The sequence below is a fragment of the Pongo abelii genome, chromosome 2 (assembly GCF_028885655.2).
Source record: "Pongo abelii isolate AG06213 chromosome 2, NHGRI_mPonAbe1-v2.0_pri, whole genome shotgun sequence".
Taxonomy (NCBI): Eukaryota; Metazoa; Chordata; class Mammalia; order Primates; family Hominidae; genus Pongo; species Pongo abelii.
In genome coordinates, this window is record NC_085928.1 from 116,700,838 (window position 1) to 116,720,185 (window position 19,348).

Below are 19,348 nucleotides of genomic sequence, written 5' to 3' on the forward strand. Positions count from 1 at the left end.
CCTGGAGCTCAGCTCTGGAAAAGACACTTGCTGACCCGATAAGGGCTTTCTGATTTAGGTAAACAGTAGCACCACAGTGCATGTGTAGGTGGGGCCAGCGGCTGGTGGCACAGGCCAAGTCCTGCTCACCTTCAGGGCTTTGCTGAAGCTGATTTTCCTAAAGGTCTTCAAGACTAGGTGAGGGCTCTGTTGTTGAGGCCAGGCACGGTGGCTCACGCCTGTAATCCCAGTACTTTGGGAGGCCAAGGTGGGTGGATCACTTGAGGCCAGGAGCTCAAGACTAGCCTGGCCAATGTGGTGAAACCCTGTCTCTACTAAAAATACAAAAATTAGCCAGTCATGGTGGTGTGCACCTATAATCCTAGCTACACAGGAGGCTGAGGCAGGAGACTTGCTTGAACCTGGGAGGCAGAGGTTGCAGTGAGCCAAGACTTCACCACTGCACTCCAGCCTGGGTGACAGAGTGAGACTCTGTCTCAAAAAAAAGAAAGAGACTAGGTGAGGGCTGTTATTTATATTTGTCCCTTTGCCCAGGGCCTGCCACCTAGTAGGGACCTACTACTCTTTGCCTAGTGAAGGTGCTGGCCATCTTGCAAGCATAAAGCATGCAGACCCTCAGGCTTGTGTGGTGTTGTGAATGCGGCGGCGTGGCCAGCTGCTCTGCTCAGCTTTCAGTACCATGTCATGATTCACGTTTATGCAACACTTTTGGGAACAACCACTTTTGGCTCAGGAGCTCAAGGCAGCAGCAAGTGACCATAGGTAGCAATGCCAAGAGCTACTCTAGAAGGACATTCAAGAGCCACGGTTCTGTAAAGGGAAGAGGACTTCAACACTGTCCCCACCAACCGCTGTCTTCAAAGGCCCTCAGTGAAGTGGGCAACTGGTCAACAGTGGCAGCTGGGTAATACTCAGTGGCTTTCCCCTTGAAAGGAATGGAGGAAATTACATATGGAATATGGCAATAAGCCGGAAACATTAAGACCTCCCATATAAGTCAAATAAGAGGCTGGAGTTTAGGCCATCAATCAACAGGTCTTTGGGTTACTGCACCGTACTGTCAGTGTGATACCGAATCACTATTCACTACACATAATGTATCATTCTTAGGTTGTAGACACGGGAATCAGAGTTGACAAGAGGTCTGTAGTTGAAGTTCTAGAAACACATAGGTCTTTAAAATAATCCTACATTTCAACTGCCCTTTTAACCTCTTATAAAGTCATCATATAGTTAGCCTTTTAAGGAAAAAAAAAAAATTTTCCCTAAAGAAATCCCCTCCACCAAGCCCCTTATCACATTACAACACTGCCTCAACAGACTGCACACTCTGACATAAATGCTGCACCAACATTTTCTGTTTGCCTCCTCTTCCCCAAAGGAGTTCAATTGTGATTTTATCTATGACTCTATGGGAGAGAGACGAGGTTTCATCTACTTTAAAATAGAACAAAACTTCTAGTTAGGCGAATTTTTGTTTGTAATAGCGACTTTTAGGGAAAAGACACAGTAGCTCACACCTGTAATCCCAGCACTTTGGGAGGCCAAGGCAGGCAGATCGCTTGAGGCCTGTAGTTCGAGACCAGCCTGGCCAACATGGTGAAACCCCGTCTCTACAAAAAATACAAAACAGCCAGGCGTGGTGGCAGGCACCTGTAATCCCAGCTACTCAGGAGACTGAGGTAGGAGAATCTCTTGAACCCAAGAGGCAGAGGTTGCAGTGAGTCGAGATCATGCTACTGCACTCCAGCCTGAGTGACAGAGTGAGACTCTGCCACAAAAAAAAAGAAAAGAAAAGATAAAGACTTTGCCCATATTTCGAACATCATGTATGTGACAGATAAAAGACAGCCACTAAGGCTTTGCCACTCCTCCCATTGAGAAGCAGGGTCTATTTCCCCTCCCTTGAACCTGAGCTGGCATATGACTGCTTTCACCAACAGAGTAAATGATGCTATGCCAGCTGTGGGCTAGCATTTAAGAGAACTGGCAGCTGTCACTCTGCTCTCTTTCAGCCTAAGCCACCACATAAAAAGTCAGACCATCTGCTGGAAGAACCACATGGAGAGGCCCTGAGTCGACATGGAGAGGAAGAAGGACTTGATTGAATCCAGCCTTCCAGCTGTCCCTACCAAGGTGCCAGGCACGAGAATGAAGCTGTCTTGGACTCTGAAGACCAGCTTAGCCACCAGGTAAATGCCACTAAGTGACCTCACTCAATGTCATGTGGGATGGAAGAATCACCCAGCCAAACCCTTCCTGGATCCCTGACCCAGAAATTTGTCAGATGTAATGGTTGTGTAAAGCCACTCAATTTGGGGGCAGTTTGTATGCAGCATAGCTAGCTGGTATGATACAACAGCCTGCAATTCAGGCAGCAGCAGCACTAACAACCATGAAATCCTGCAGGAGCGAACTCCTTTGGGGTGCCTGCCTAATTGCTTTCTTTTCTGAGAGTCTCCTCCCCAGTATCCCCTAAATCACCATCCTGCATCTTTCTCCCCCACTAGCCTCTGTGGGAGACATGTGACCCACACTGGGCCGGGTGGATTCTCTCCCTGCCAACTCCCTTCCTCCCTTCCACAGTTGATGGGAGTAGACATTTGACTAGAGCTGGACCAGGCAGATCCTCTCTCCCAGACATGTGGGACCAGGAATCAGAGGTGGCTGATCATTCTGCGTCTGTGGCTAGCAGTCAGTCCTTGAGATGCAAGTTTGGAGGGGCTAGAGGCAGCTATCTCCCTACGATGTGTAGGGAAACATAGAGAAAGCTGGTCTGCGGTGGGAGGAGAACAATGCGGATGTGTAGCCAAGTAGGGGCTTCATTCTGTTGACCTTCCTTTTGCTGGGCGGGGGCGACAGGGAGTGAGGCAAGCCCAGCCTTGTCTCCTAGCCTCCTCTAAGCACCACTCACTCAGAAAGCCCAACACCAAGCTCCTCCTCTTGCCAAACTAATTCGAATCTTGCCTTCCCCACCCTGGTTAAGGGCATCCATCCTTTGTCTGAACTTATCTCAAGGAGAGACAGCTATTCTTTTTTTCTCCCTGATCTCTCAAGTCCAACTGGTCAGCAAACCCTGCCTGTCCTACCTTGACCCATGGCAATGGCCCTACTCTTGCCCCCACACTGTCCCTAGATCTCGCTTTCCTTTTAGAGACAGGGTCTTGCTCTACCACCTGGTGCAGTGGTATCATCATAGCTCACTGCAACCTCAAATTCTTAGGCTCAAGTAATCCTCTGGCCTTGGCCTCCCGAAGCACTGGGATTACAGGCATGAGCCACTGCACCCAGCCCCAGATCTCTCTCTCGACACAGATCTGGTCATGCCACCACTCTGCTCACAGACCTCCCATGCTCCCCCTTTGTCCTGGTTAGCAGTGGCCTTCACAACTGTGGCAGACGGTCTTGCTGCAGGTCAGTGACTGCCCTCCTGTGACAAACTTTACAAGCTGCTCCCCACAAACCCTGCTTATTTTCCCACCTCTTCCTTCCCTCTGGATGGAATCTCCATCTACCCTTCCCTGCCTGGAAAACTCAAACCACACTCAAGGTCAGACTTGAATGACACCTCGTTTATGAAATGTCCTCTGGCTTCTGTGTGCTAAGCGCAGTGCTAAACATTTTCCCTGCATAACCTCTACATACCAAACTGGAGGTGATGGTCTCCTTTTTACAGAGGAAGAAACTGAGGGTCACAGAAGGTAAGCAGCCCCCTTAAGGCCTCATGTCAGGCAAGTGTGAGAGTCAGGATTGCTGCCCACAGCTGTTGGCCTGAAAGCTGCTCTCATCTACCACACTGTTCTCCGTGACCTTTTAATCCTCCCTCCTCCTTGGGGGCAAGGGAGGGGGACTCATGTTGCCTTCTTCTCAGTTTCCAGAGCAGTTACTGCGCAGCACTCACCACCCTCCATTATGCCTGCAGGTCTATTGCTAGGTGGTGAGGCGGTCAAGGGCAGGGAAGGGCACAGTTATTGCTGCATCCCAGTGCCTAGTCCAGGCAAAGCAAGGACTGGGGCAAAGCAAGCATTCGAGAAGTGTGAGCTGAAATGAGATACTGCTTTGGGTTGACTAGCAAAGCTGTTTTGACCCAGGTGGCCTCATTCAACAGCCTCCTCAAAGCTTTCCTGCCACCCGTTAGTTACGGCAAGCCCTGGTCTGGGCACACGGTGTGTCCCTGGCGGCTGTGACTGCCCTATCCCTCCCAGTCTGTGGCAGAGGGCAGAGTCTGCCTTCTCAGGTCCTGGCTCTTTGGATCCCACACAGCTGGGTGACCTCAGGGTTCTGCCCACCCATGACAGCATCTCCTGCAACCATGCTTTCTTTAAACAAACACAGCAAAAGCAAGGCAAAGCAGGTGGCAGGCTGGAAGAGGCAGGGGTGGTGCAGAGGAGACAGGACACCCCTGAGAGGCAGAGCCAGGTGGGGTGGCCAGAAGGAGGGCATGCAGACTACAAGGGGAAGTGGGGCACGGCCACAACACTCCCCGCTCTGTGCCCTGTCTGGTTCCACACACCCAGCCATAAAGGACACAGCTCCTCTCATTTTAAGAGCCCATATAAAGGCAGAAGGAAGTCACACCCACACACGCACACACACACCCACACACACTCATGCACCAAAGCCCTCAACTCAGCAAGAAGCCTTGTCTTTTCAGATGCCAAACACTGAGCAGGGTTTGTTCTCCACCCACAAACCAGAGGCTGTCTCAGCAGGAAGGAGTTGGAGTTGGAGAAAAAGGAGAATTAAGAATCTATCTGGCGATGCGGATTAAATAAACAACAAATTGGCAGATTGTTTTTAAAAGGTAACATCCACTATTGGCAAACAGACATTTCTGATACACTGCTTGTGGGAGGGTGAATTGGTATGACCTTTCTACAGGGCAATTTGCAATAGTAATAAAAGGCTTAGGCCGGGCGGGGTGGCTCACGCCTGTAATCCTAGCACTTTGGGAGGCTGAGGCGGGAGGATCACCTGAGGTCAAGAGTTCAAGACCAGCCTGGCCAACATGGCGAAACCCTGTCTCTACTAAAAATACAAAAAAAAAAAAAAAAAAATAGCTGGGTGTGGTGACAGGCACCTGTAATCCCAGCTATTCAGGAGGCTGAGGCAGGAGACTCGCTTGAACCTGGGAGGGGGAGGTTGCAGTGAGCTGAGATCACTCCACTGTACTCCAGCCTGGGAGACAAGAGCAAAACTCCAGCTCAAAATAAGTAAATAAATACAATTTTAAAAAAGCTTAAAATACACACTCCTTTTGATGGCAATTCTATTTCTAGGCTTTCAACCTGAAGACATAATGAAAGATTTGTGCAAATATTTGGCTCCAGGGATATTTAATGTGGCACTGTTAAAAGAAGTGTGAAACAGAAGCAACCTAAATTCCAGTATCAGGGGACTGGATGAGTAGACTGCAGACACTTTACAGCTTTAAGATGTGCTGGAAACGTGCTTTGAACAATATGGAAAGATGTTCACAGTACTGTCTTTGGGGAAAAATAGGTATATGTTTTTCCCAGATTAATAAATCAAATCCAGGCCAGGTGCGTTGGCTCACACCTGTAATCCCAGCACTTTGGGAGGCTGAGATGGGAGGACAGCTGGAGGCCAGGAGTTCAGGACCAGTATGAGAAACATAGTGAGACCCTATGTTTACAAAAAAATAAAAAAATGAGCCAGGTATTGTGCATGCCTGTAGTCCCAGCTACTTGGGAGGCTGAGGCGGGAAAACAGCTTAAGCCCAGGAGTTACAGCTATGATTGTGTCACTGCCTTCCAGCCTGGGCGACAAAACAAGACCCCATACTTAAAAAAAAAGGAACTCACTGCTTTTAAATTTAGAGGTACTTCACCTGAAAATATGCTGAGTATATTACTGTAAAATTTAACTAATACACTGTTCAAAAATAAGTTGATGTTATGAGAATGCCTGGTCTATATCTACATATGCAGAGAAAAAGGTCAAAATGAGACAATACTATGCTCATCATGGTTATTTCTGGGATGTGAACTCCTGGTGTTTTACAGCTTTTTTTGGTAATTGATATGTTATCATGTTAGGTCAATAGATACATATTATTTTGTAATCCCAAAGAAATTAGTTGTCTTATTTTAAAATATCCATCTATAATACTCTAAGAGGCTGTTTTCACCTACATCTGAAATTTGTAATTCTAGAGAAGTATGGATTTCGGTGTCAGGAAGTTGCAGTTATGGTCCCTGGTGCTGTTTTGGAGCTGGGGACACAGTGGAAACAAGGAAGAGACAGACCTTCATCAGCTAAAGCCTCCAATACCATTACTGATGAATAGAGAGGTTCTGAAGGAAAAGGACTCCAGGTCTCTGAAAGGAGAGTGTGAGGCAAACAAATCATCCTAGACATGGGGATGAGGACACCCCTTTCTCCTTGAGAGAGTGATGCTTGAGGCAGTACAGCTCTGCACCCCGGGCCACCTCCAAATGAACCACCATGAGGTTGGGAGAACTGTAGCCCATCTCAGTTACTCAAGTTTTCTGGTTAGAAATCTTCCTCACGTTCCTTAGAGGAAAAGAAGGAAGAATTGCTCTATAGTTCGCCTTCTGATCTTTTTTAAGCAAATGGGAAATCGCCCCCTCCTGGCAGTTGCTCCCCAGGCTTCTGTTTTGGAGTTAGGTTCTCACCATCCTATGTTAGGGCTCTAAGGGAAGGTAAGAGAAGAGAGAACTGAGACTTTTGCCCTTGCTCTGAAGTGGTCCAAATCATCAGTTGTGAATGGCCTCAACGGGAGCCAAGATTCCACGCCCTGCCTGAAGGGTCACTGTCCTTCGCTGTACCGGTGCCATGAAGGAAGCTCTAACAGGATACTCCTTCCTCCCTGGAAAGGCAGGAGAGCTGGGCATCCATGAGTGGGGACCCCAGGGGGACCTGCAATTGCCAGACTCACCTTCCAGAGCAGCACGGCCAGCAGCAGGAAGATGAGGATTCCCACCAACAAACTGATGGCGATGATCCACCCCACGACGTAGCCACGGGGCTCCAGATTGTGCAGGGCCTCGAAGACCACCTAGGAGGCAACGCAACAGTGAAAACATTTCTTTTTTTTTTTTTTTTTTTTTTTGAGAGAGAGTCTTGTTCTGTCACCCAGGCTGGAGTGCAATGGCACAATCTCGGCTCACTGCAACCTCTGCCTCCCGGGTTCAAGCGATTCTCCTGCCTCAGCCTCCGAAGTAGCTGGGATTACAGGTGCCTGGCTAATGTTTTGTATTTTTAGTAGAGACAGGGTTTCACCATATTGGCTAGGCTGGTCTCGAACTCCTGACCTCAGGTGATCTACCCACCTCGGCCTCCCAAAGTTTTGGGATTACAGGCGTGAGCCACAGCGCCAGCTGAAAACGTTTCCTAAACAGAAGTGCGCAGAGCATGATGGAGCCCAGCCTGGGCTTGACATTTGGAGACAACTACAGAGAAGTATCCAGACTGTTGTTACTAATAAATAAATACATAAGCTCCACTGAACGATTTTCTGGTTGCAAACTGATGGATTTTTCACTGGCACCTGAAAAGGCACTTGAAATCCAAGCCCTAGGTCTTGAAAGGGTTGTAATGACAACAACCCTGATTTAAATATCATGAAGTGAACAAAAGTGTACCGAAAAACTTAGAGGACACACTACGTTCTTGATTCAGAACAGATAACAACAATGTACCTTTTGTTTCAGCTTTGAAACAAAGAACACGGGAGTGCTCTGCATGTAAGGCAGCTCTTCTTTCCAAGTGTTCAGCTCAATGTGTCACTTAGAGGAATTATTTGATTAATGCCAGTTTCCCCAGTAGACTGTGGACCCCACTAGGGGTAGGACACAGTCTGTCTTGGGTCTCATGGTAGGGCCTAGCACACTGGAGAAACTCATTCGAGAGGCTGTACCGTGGTTTCCCATGGGAGCCATAGCAATTGGAGCCCATGTTCCAATGAGGCAAGTTTTCCCAACTTTTCCTGAAACCTAGTGGTGTGTGGAGCTGGCTCATATGAGCTCATGAGAGGCAACTGTGCATCTCTTCCTAACTCCGTACCTAGTGACATTGCAATGGCAGTTTGAAATGGGCTACGGTGGGAGTATTTGGCAAACAAATCAGGGCACCCCTACCCTCCTGCCAGAGAACTGATTGTTAAACATGTATCAGTGCTCACTTCTGATTGTCCCCTTCGCCTCTGCTTTAGCCCCACTGGTCACAAGGGAGTTTGGTTTTGCGGAATTCAAAGCATCTATTGCGTCCTCTGCTACCAAATAACCCTCCCCAATACACCACTGTCCCATTTAAGCTCCTCACTGCAAAAGACAAAAACATCACAGCTCTGGGCAGTCATTCCCTCCTTTGGCTCCAGACAGGCTGGCCAGCCACAGGTCTTTCTCCAAGCTGTGCCGTCTCTTTGGAATGTCCATTCCCCTTTGGGAAAGTCTTTTCTAAACCTAGTTCAATCCTCTGTCAAGAAGCCTCACTGATTGCTGAAGCCCACTGGTCCAGCCCCTTGCTCAAGCCCAAGCAGTGACTGGGTACAATACTGACGTGATTATGCCTAGCACTGCTTATTTAACCTTTTTAGGGCCTGGCTCCCATCCCTCTCTAACACTTATTGAACATCGTCTGTGTCAGTTTTATGCTTTTTTTTGCAATCTCTTGTCTAAGTCATACAATAGCCCTATGAGGTCTTCCATACCCATTTTACAGAGGAGAACATGGAGGTCCAGAGAGGATATTTGCTGTGGATTGTGTAGTTCAAATGCACAGTCACGATTTGAACCCAGCTCTTAGCCAACCCCAAACCCCCAAATCTGAGCTTGTCATCACCACACCACAGTGCCTGGTTGACAGTGGCCTTCTTTATCGGCTACCTGTCAACTGAATGAATTACTTACTGGCTCTTCCCTGGTGATAAGGAAAGAAAATGAGACCACCACTACCTCATTGCCTCCATTCCCACAGCTGGGGTAGGACAGTGTGAGCGTGTGCCAGGGGATGAGGCAAATGGACACACAGGCCGCCACAGTTTCTGAGCCTCAGTTTTCTCATCCGCAAGACAGGAGCAGAACAGTGCCTTCCCAGAAATTGAAAAGGGGTAATGCACGCAGAGTCCCCAGCATAGCATCTGGCACAGAGTCCGCCCTTGACAAATGGAGTGGTCCTGTTAGCATCATTGTAGGGAGTTTTTTTTGAGGTTGTGCATGGCTGGCTACTTTTTAGTTTTTATTTCATTTTTTGAGACAGAGTTTCTCTCTGTCACCCAGGCTGGAGTGCAGTGGTGCAATCTCAGCTCACTGCAACCTCTGCATCCTGGGTTCAAGCAATTCTTGTGCCTCAGCTCCCAAAGTGCTGGCATTACAGGCATGAGCCACCACTCCCAGCTCTTTTTAAGAATTACTTATTGAAGTCGAATATACATAGAGAAAAGTATAGGTATCCTAAGTGTACAGCTCGCTGAATTTTCACATACCAAATGCTAAATGCATGTGTTTAACCAGCACTCAGATCAAGAAACAGAAGGTGACCAGCTCCCTAGAAGCTCCCTTCCCCCTTCCTTCCAGTCCCCACCCCCACTAAGGATGTCTAACAGCTTGGATTAGCATCACCTGCTTTTTTGGGTCCTTGCTATAAATGGAATGACGCTGTATGAACTACAGTACCTGGTTTCATTTCTTTTCTCTTTTCTTTTCTTTCTTTTTTTGAGACGGAGTCTTGCTCCATTGCTCAGGCTGCAGTGCGGTGGCGCAGTCTCAACTCACTGCAACCTCTGCCTCCTGGGTTCAAGCAATTCTTCTGTCTGAGCCTCCCAAGAAGCTGGGATTACAGGCGCATGCCACCACACTCGGCTGATTTTTGTATTTTTCATAGAGACAGGGTTTCACCATGTTGGCCTGGCTGGTCTCGAACTCCTGGTCTCAGGTGATCCACCTGCTTCAGCCTCCCAAAGTGCTGGGATTACAGGCATGTATCTGGTTTCTTTCTCTCACTGTTATATTTGGCAAATTGCTCCAGGCTGTGGCATGTCCACTCTCACTGCTGTATTGTATTCCTCTGTGTGGACTTACCACTATTTATTTATTCATGCTATTATTGATAGGCATGGAGATTATTTCCAGCTTGGGAGTATTAAAAAGAGCAATTTTCAGACAATAGGCAATTCTCAGGGAAGAACATTTACCGGTAGGAGGTGGTAGGACAGAGTGGGCTCTGAAGTCTGTCATCCTAAATCCATTATTTTCTATGTAGTTCAAATGAGCAGCTCTCATCTTTAAAGGCAGACAGACTCATGTCTTTGGGTTCCTGCCCTTAAAAAGCTGTGGATCAAATCACTTCCTGCATTCGGAATCTCTCATGGTGTCTTGTACAGATGAACTGTGAGGAACTGTTGGGAAAGATGGAGAGGGAGGAGCGCTGGCTTTAATCTGGTCCTGGTGCAACCATAGGCAACCAACTTTCTTGTCCTCTGTGAAATGGGGGTCTGATAGGGAAATGTGGCAGTTCTGTGAAAGCACCTGGGTGTGAGAAAAGTCTGCTAAACCTTATTGTTGACTATGAATCAGACTGAGACACTAAGCTCAGCGGGGTTAGCTGTAAAGCCCAGCCCCCTGTGCTAACCCAGATGGCTTCTTAGGGACACTGAAATCTGCGTACCAGCAAAGCCACGTTGGAGGTCTGGTTTTGTGGACACAGAGGTTAAAGTAGCAGCTACAGTTTAGTCTGGCAAGTTCCACAAGAATGCCTTGTCACTTCCCCGGAATGTGGGCTTCATCTCTTATTATTTTTAGGGATGCTGTTCATCCCCTTGAATGCATGCTCCATGCTTTGGCAGAGCCTGTTCTCTCACATCACAACTCTCAAACTCATCTGTGAGTGATGAGCTGAGCGTCCTGTAGCTCTAAGAAGTCATATCTTAGATTAAAAAGCAAAACTCCAAGGAAGGAACAGCAGCATGGATGACATGGAGAGGCAAAATGATCAGGTCCCGTCATCACCACCAACGAGCTGGGTGATCCTGGTTAAGCCCCCACACCTTTCTAAACAACTTTTCTCTCCATCCTCTTGTTTCCATCCCAGGTACTTCCTGGCTCACATCTCATCTTCTCTCACCAGCACTATTTCAGGAGGCTCGGAAAGGCCTCCTTGTTGTTAGAGTTGTTTTTCTAAGGCACAGGTCTCATCATGTCACTTCTCGGTTTACAGTATCCATGACTTTCCTTTAGGCTGAGCATCTAATTCAGGACACCAGTGCCTTCATACTCTGGTCTCCTTCCTGCCTTTCCAGCTGCTCCCAGGACACATATTTACATTCTAGCCAGTTAGAGGCCTCTCCTCTGTGAGACTGGTGGTCCCCAGCCTCTCTGCAGGCTGCTCTTGCCTCCTGGAATGCCCTTCCATCCTTGTCCATCTGACAAGCTCATTATTGCTCATCTGAAAATGTTCATACTTGACCAGTCTGGCCAACATGGTGAAACCTCGTGTCTACTAAAAATACAAAAATCAGCCAGGTGTGATGGTGTATGTCTGTAGTTCCAGCTACTTGGGAGGCTGAGGCAGGAGAATCACTTGAGCCCGGGAGGTGGAGGCTGCAGTGAGTCAAGGTGACACCACTGCATTCTAGCCTGGGTGAAAGAGCGACTCTGTCTTAAAAAAATAAAAAACTAAAAAATAAAATAAAAATGTTCATACCCTTTGATCCATTAATTCAGTACTTGAAAACTTACTCAAAGGAAAGAAATATAAAATATGGAAACAGTTTTATGCTCAAAGATGTTCACTGAAGAATTATTTATATTGGTACTGAATTAGCAATATCCTAAGTGTCTAACATTAGGGCAATAGATAAGTAAACTATGGTCAATCACAAAATAGAATATCACAGAACTATTAAAAATGATGACAGTAAAGCTGGTTGTCAAAGCATACTTTTCAAAAAGTTAAAAACATGATTCTCATACAAATATATAGTGAACACGTGGCAAAGATTTATTTAATTTATTATTGAGGAAGTCAGCAGGGTGGCAAAGCTAGTTTTAAAAAGACCAGAAAAAAATGTGTAGTCACAGGAAAAAAATTACTGAAATCAGATTACTAAATCAAATACAAAACTGGCTAATACCTTACAAGGCAATAAATTCTAACCTTTGGGATATTTTCAGTCAAACAGAAATCATTTTTATCTTTACTGGCAAGAGTCATTTATCACTTATCAGCTTTCCGTAAGTTAATATGTAACTTTACAGAATTTGGGCCCTCCACCAGTGCTTCTCAAATTTTACTGTGTATAAGAATCACATGAGGAACTCTGTTAAAATGCAGATTCTGAATTAGGTTCTAGAATGGGGCCTGAGAGCCTAGATGTCAAATAATCTCCCCCATGATGCTGATGCTGCTGGTCTGTGGACCACACTTTGAGTAGAAAGGGGCGAGGGGATACTCCAATATGACACTGAAAGGAGATGTAATTATCTTTTTGCCTGATTTCCAAATTTTAGATACTTTTGAAAACATAGTAATAATGTGGGAAAATGATGTTTATTATGCTAAGTTAAAAAATCAGAAGGTGCTGGCTCATGCCTATAATCCCAGCACTCTGGGAGGCCAGGGTGGGAGGGTTGCTTGAGCCTAGGAGTTCAAGATGAGCCTGGGTAACATAGTGAGACCTTATCTCTATAAAAACACAGAAATTAGCTGGGCATGGTGGAATGCAACTGTCGTCCCAGCTATTTGGGAAGCTGAGGCAGGAGGATCATTTGAGCATGGGATATCGAGGCTGAAGTGAGTTGTAACTGCCACTGCACTCCAGCCTGGGTGACAGAGCAAGATCCAGTCTAAAATAACATAACATAACATAACATAACATAACATAACATAACATAACATAACATAACATAACATAACACAACACAACAAAACAACATAACATAACATAACATAAAATAAAATAAAAATAAATAGGTTTGGTGTGGTGGATCACACCTGTAATTCCAGCACTTTGGGAGACCAAGGTGGGTGGGTCAACTTGAGGCCAGGAGCTCAAGCCAGCCTGGCCAACATGGCGAAACCCCGTCTCTACAAAAATTAGCCGGGTGTGGTGGCGCACACCTGTAATCACTTGAATCTAGGACGTGAAGGCTGCAGTGACCTGAGATTGTGCCACTGCACTCCAGCCTGAGCGACACAGTGAGACTCTGTCTCAAAAAAATAAAATAAAAAATAAAAAGATTATCTAATACATAGAAGACTTCAGCTTTGCAGAAATATAGTAGGAACCCTTTAAATAGGTGTTTTTTTGATATTATGAATATTATTTCCCTTTTCTACTTTTTACTATTTTTTTAAATTGAGCATTTTAAAGGCAAGTAAAACCATTTTATTTTTTTAAAGGAGAGACTCAGCTCCAATATCTCCTTTCCCAAGAAGCCTGCCTTACTCCCCTGTTTTCAGCGGAATTAATCATTCTCTGAGCTCTTGGAAACATAGTGATTTTCAACCTCCTATAGCATCGCAATGTATACAACAGAGCTTCTTAGGTGGGCAGCTAGAACTCAGCCTACTCAGCCCCCATTTGTTTTTATTTTTTGGAGACAGGGTCTCACTCTGTTGCTTAGACTGGAGTGAAGTGATACAATCTTGGCTTACTATAGCCTCAACCTATACTATAGCCACAGTCACTTGAGGTGGGCTCAAGTGATTCTCCCACCTCAGCCTCCCAAGTAGCTGGGACTACAGGCACACACCACCATAGCCAACTTATTATTATTATTATTATTATTATTATTTGTAGAGATAGGATTTTGCCATGTTGCCCAGGCTGGTCTTGAACTTCTGGGCTGAAGTTATCTGCATGCCTCAGCCTCCCAAAGTTCTGGGATAACAGGTTTGAGCCACTGCACCTGACCCAGCCCCTCTTTCTAAGCCCTGTTCCTCCCTAACCTGACCTCAGTAGCCCCTGAACCAACTCAAGGGAACCCACGGCTCCAACAAAACAGAGTTTTAAAACCACAGCTGTATACTTCAGAGTCCCAGTTCTAGGTCCTTCTCACTCTCTAAGGTAATGATGAATCTTCCTGTCCACGGACTCTAGTAAACTGTGATTTGTATACAATAAAGACATGAATGCATGCATTCCTGTCACCTGAACCAAGGCACTGATTCATTATATGATTCATGAATATACAAATTAATACATTCAACATCATTTCTGCTATAAAATCAGATGAAGTATGAACATGACTCAGTTTGCAACAAAAGAGATGTGGGATTTGAAGCTGGAGTCTCTGAGTGTGATTATTTTCTCTCTCCTTCAAAAATATATTTGCAAATGTTATATCTTTTGGTGGAGTCCTGGCCATCCATATCCATCTGTCCATCCGCCCATCCACCACCTATCCATCTGTCAATCAACCTGTCCATCTACTCTGTCTGTCCGTCTGTCTGTCCGTCTGTCCGTCCATCCATCTATCCATCCATCCATCCAACCATCCATCCATCCATCCAACCAACCAACCAACCAACCAACCAACAAATGTGTCTGTAGTATCTCCTATGTGCTAGACATTATGGAAATTCATTGATGAATAAAACAGGCAGTCTTTGCTTTCACAGAACTTCCAGCTTCTAGAGACTACTAGCCAATTAGAAAAATAAATGCAACATTATAACTGTGGAAGTGCTACAAAGGAGAAGTTCATGATGATAAAAGATCCTCATGATAGAGGCATGGGAGTGAACAGAGTTCTCTGAGGAGCCATTTGAACTGAAGGTGAAAGCACAAGCAGAAGAAGTTTACCAGCTAAACAAGGGAGGGAAGATCATTCCAAGGAGAGGGAACATGATGTGCAAACCCCCTTTGGCATGAGTGAACTTGGCAAGGGTGAGACACTGCCATTGGCCAGTGGACTGGAGCCAACAGGATGAACAAGAAGCAGCAGGAAGATGTTCATGATATGCTGGAAAGACAGGAGCTGGAGGCTGCAGTAAGATCTCCATGCTTTACCTTAAGAGGAATGGGAAGCCACTGGAGGATTTTGAGCAGGGCAGTGATGTGATTTGCATTTTGCAAAGTACACTGCAAAACGAATCTAGATCGGAAGAGATAACTGAATGTGGGAGTACAAGGAAAACCTCCCCGTGAGAGGGCTGCGGGGGAAATGGTTTCCCCAGGTTAGATCCACGCTTTCAGTAAGAAAGGAGGTGGTGTGAAAGGAGAAGATTGACTGAGGAGGAGGAGAAGTCTGCTGGTTTTGGGGGAGTGGCTGTGAGGGTCATAGCAGGCTAAGCTGGGAAGGCAGGAGCTCTGGCCAGTGAAGGGATGGCTGATGGCCTGGTGCGGACCCTGGCTGGAGGGCTCACACACTGGACGCTGACTAACAAAACAGACGAAAATGAGGAGTATGAGGATCTGTCTCAAGGGGGCCTTTGCGGAGGGCAAACAGGCCTTTGAGGCAGGTCCAGACACTGGCACCCTGCCTGCTTCTGTAGAGTTTAATGCACCTGAGGTTGCCAAGCTGGTGTCATGGAGTGGCCAGAAGCCAGCTTCCAGTCTGAGGCAGTGGGTGAACCTAAACCACACTATTTGATTCACTTCTGTGTTTCTGGAAACTTTTATGTTCTGTTCAATGCAAATATGCCTACTGTAACAGCTGGCAATACCCATGTCTCCACAAGGCCTGAGAATATGATCACAATGGCAGTACATCTCACCCAGGCTTCTGCTGGATGGAGGGCTTCCAGAGACGGAGGGACAGCTCGGTCCATACCATCCAAGAGGAGGTTCAACTCCAGACCTAGGCCAGCTGAAGGTCAATGACAAGGGTAAGATGCTCTCTGCAGTCAACATCACACACTTGTCTCAACAGAAGGAAGGAATTTATATAAAATAAGAAGTGGAAAGAGAAGAACATCTGTGACAGTGAGATGACATTTCCACCTGATTCTGATTCCATCTAATAGCCAGTGCAGGTGTTGGGGAGGGAGGAGGGAGACAGGGTGGTTGGGGCTGGAATAAATGTTTTCAGCAGAACCATGCCTCAGATGGCTCTCAGAACTCAGCCTAGAAGGCAAGCCAGTTCAGAGGCACAGGGAGACTTATGGAGACAACATAAATGAACAGAAAATAAAGTGTACATTTGGCAAGACTGGCACTGTAAGTCTGTGCTGTGATGAACAGAGATGTCAAACATGCCCCATGCCTGCCAGGTGTCATGTTTCCAAAATCCCTTGCTCTGTCAGAGTTTGCAGAGGAATGAGCTGGGCTTTCTAATTCCTGTTACTGGTAATGGATCACATTTGTAGAGTAATTACTGTGCACCAGGCACCATGCTGAGAGGTTTCCTATCTACTACTCCCCATAATCCTCTCATTGCTCTTTAGAGAGAGAGGGGATGGAGCTCATTTACTTCAAGCGATGGAGAATTCCGAGGAGCCTTCATTCTCCCCTTGACTGCACATCTGTGCATCTAGTTAAGGACCAGGACACAATGGGAAGAGTTCCAAAGCCAACTGACCACCAAATAAATCTGAGCATGATGTGCTCCTGAGGCCATTAGAGCCAAGGGTCACTCCTAAGACAGAGGGTCAGCTGTCTACCACCCAGGAATGCGATTCCTCCCACCTGCTCTGTGTGTGGGCTCTGGGCTACAGGACAGCACAGGCCAGAGGGGTAAGGGGTCAAGGGAGACTCAGGGCTGGCCAACAGACAGAGCTGTGGCCAGAAATGGCTCTTCCACTGACCGGCTGTGGGGCATCCGGCAGGCTCCTTCACTCCTGGAGCCTCCGTTTCAACAGAAAATGGAAGTTGTAGTGCCTAGTTCACAGGGGTGATGTCAGACTGACAGGAGGTAATCATAGCACATGCCTAGCACTTCACAGGAATTCAGCAGATTCGAGCACACCTCACACAATGAGGTCATTCATCTTAATGGGACATGGACACGTACACTGAGCGGAGCACCCAAGCACTGAGTGCAGAACATTTCCATCTGTGGCCAAGACTCGGTTCTCTGCCCAGATCCCTTTGGGTCCCCTCTCTTGATTCAGCCTGCCCAGCCCCTAGGTTTGTCATGCCTTCACTTCTAGAGGCCTGCCTCACTTTTAGAGGGTAAAGTGGCTTGGGGTTACTACCTCTGGAACAGCCCCAACCAATGACTGGCAGATACAGGAGTGTGAGACCCCAGCTCCCCTGCTTCCAGGCAGGACCAACTCCGAGGTCAAGATTAGGGTGAGGCTAAGATGGTCCCTGAAATCTCACCCTTGCTTCCCTTCTCCTCTTTCCTATCCTGTCCCATTTATTTCCGGGTCTCATTGGGAGCATCTCCCTAAATAAACTGCTTACATGATGCCCTCATCTCAGGGTCTGCTTTTTGAGAATCCAGCCCAAGACACCATCTGACTTCATCATGAATGCCTGATCTTCCTTGTCCACGTGGGAAATTCCTTCAATACTTGTTCAGGGGTCACTCCTTCTGTGAAGCCTGTCTTGACCTCTTCAGCACAGATACTCTGGGCACGTATGCATACAGTGCTGCAGGGGTGTGAATGTGTGTGCACGTGTGTGTGTGTGTGTATGTGTGTTGACCTGTTTGGGGCTGTGGAAGTCTTGAGGGTAAAAATTTCATCTTGTTCATAGTTACTGGGGGTATAACTAGCATCTAGTGAAAGCCTCTGATGGACTGGGCAACCTTCTGAGAATACAACTTTCCATAGCAGTGGCTTCTTTAGAGCCCACGGGTCCAGTGAGGGGTATGGAAGCCACCAAGAGGGAATTCCAGGAATCTCACCCCTGAGTCAACCAAAGCATATTTCAATTTAGAAATGGGTTCTGTTGCCTAAAAATAATAATGATGATGATCATAGTCATGATGACGACTGGAAACTTTGATTTAGAGTAAACTGACCAGGACTTGAGGATTTGGGGAGAAGGAGGCTCATTTTTCATGTGGTTCATCTCCTTGGCCATCTCTTTATGCAATGACAGCTACTATTAACAGAGTGACACTGTGGATGTGCTGTGCAAGGGGCTTTGCATCGAGATGACACTGGATCACTCCCAGCCCTCCAGGATAAGCATTCCTTATGTGTGAGTGGCACCGGTCACTGCACCTTCACTGACATAGACATACTGTCCACTTGCTTTATCTCCTCTGCCACCCTGACCTCTTGCCAGGTGATAGTCACAGCCTTCTGAACAGCTCCTTATTTCCACCCTTGCCCCTACAATCCACCATCCACACAGTGGCCTAGGATTTTTAAAGAATATACATTGGATCATGCCATTCCCTGCTCCAAACAGAAGCTTTCAATGGCTTTCCTTTGTAACTGCCCAGTGTTGTTACCTGGCATGGACCCTGCCTAGGTCTACCATGGTTCTCTTCACTGCTAACCAGCTTCCTGCTACCTGGTCTTTCAGTGCCTTGAAGAGGCCAAGCCTTTTGGGGCTCCATACAGCTCTCCTCCCCAACTGAGACACTCTTCCTCATGCTTGGCAAGCGAATTCCTTCTCATCTGCCAGTCTCAGCTTCCTTGGAGAAACATTCCTTGACCCCCAGTCTAAAGCAAGCTACTCCCTGGGGACTAACCTCAACAGGAAATAGAATCCTTGTTTGCGTCTTTGCTGACTGCTGCCCCCTCGGCCAGCTCTGGGAGGGCAGGGATCATGTCTCTTTTGTTCCCCATCCAGTCCCCATTGCCTAGCACAGTGCCTGGCTCTTAGCAAGCCCTCAATAAATATTCATCAAACAAATAAGCAAATGATGACCATCAGAAAATATGACTCGTGTGTTTGGCAAACTATACTGAGAGTTGTCTCAATTCTTGATGGTCAGAGCTTAATTCTCACGTGTGGGGAGGTGGGTGAAGAGAAAGAACTGCTCACCACCCACTGCTGATGGCATAGGATGGGGGTGGTGATGACCCTTCAACAACCCTCCTCTTCATCCTACATCTCAGCATAATGTGAGGTTCAAGGGGGGAAAGATTCTATTGTCATATGGAACATGATTATAACTATAATTGGTCACATAAATGATAAATAACAAGTCACAGTCTATTTCATGACAGTAAAAGCGGTAAACTTTGCCTCTACAAGCAGTACACCAAAGGAATGGTAAGTGGCATTTTTTTGGAGTAATCTTGCTTGCCATGTTGAAAGATGCCTCTCTGGTTGAGACACCAGGCTTGCATCTTTGGTGGGGGCAGTGTTAGGGAGTGGTGTGAAGGGGCAACTCACATGTGGGCAGGACTGCGGAGGTGCTGTGCCGCCCTGAGCAGCAGCTATGCACGACCCCTTCTTCTAGGAGCTTCATGCTGGTATCACTGAACCTTCTCAGCAACTCCAGAAAGTAGAAAGGTT

General features: G+C 46.8%; 1 protein-coding gene across 2 annotated transcripts in view; it reads right to left on the bottom strand.

Annotated features, from left to right (window-relative positions):
• ITGA9 (integrin subunit alpha 9) overlaps positions 1–19,348 on the bottom strand; it is a 387,085-nt gene that overhangs the window by 12,607 nt on the left and 355,130 nt on the right. For both annotated transcript variants that reach the window (XM_024245138.3, XM_054552331.2), the window contains exon 27: positions 6,923–7,042. In XM_024245138.3, the coding sequence (XP_024100906.3) occupies positions 6,923–7,042 (120 nt within the window). The remainder of the gene's footprint in view (positions 1–6,922; positions 7,043–19,348) is intronic.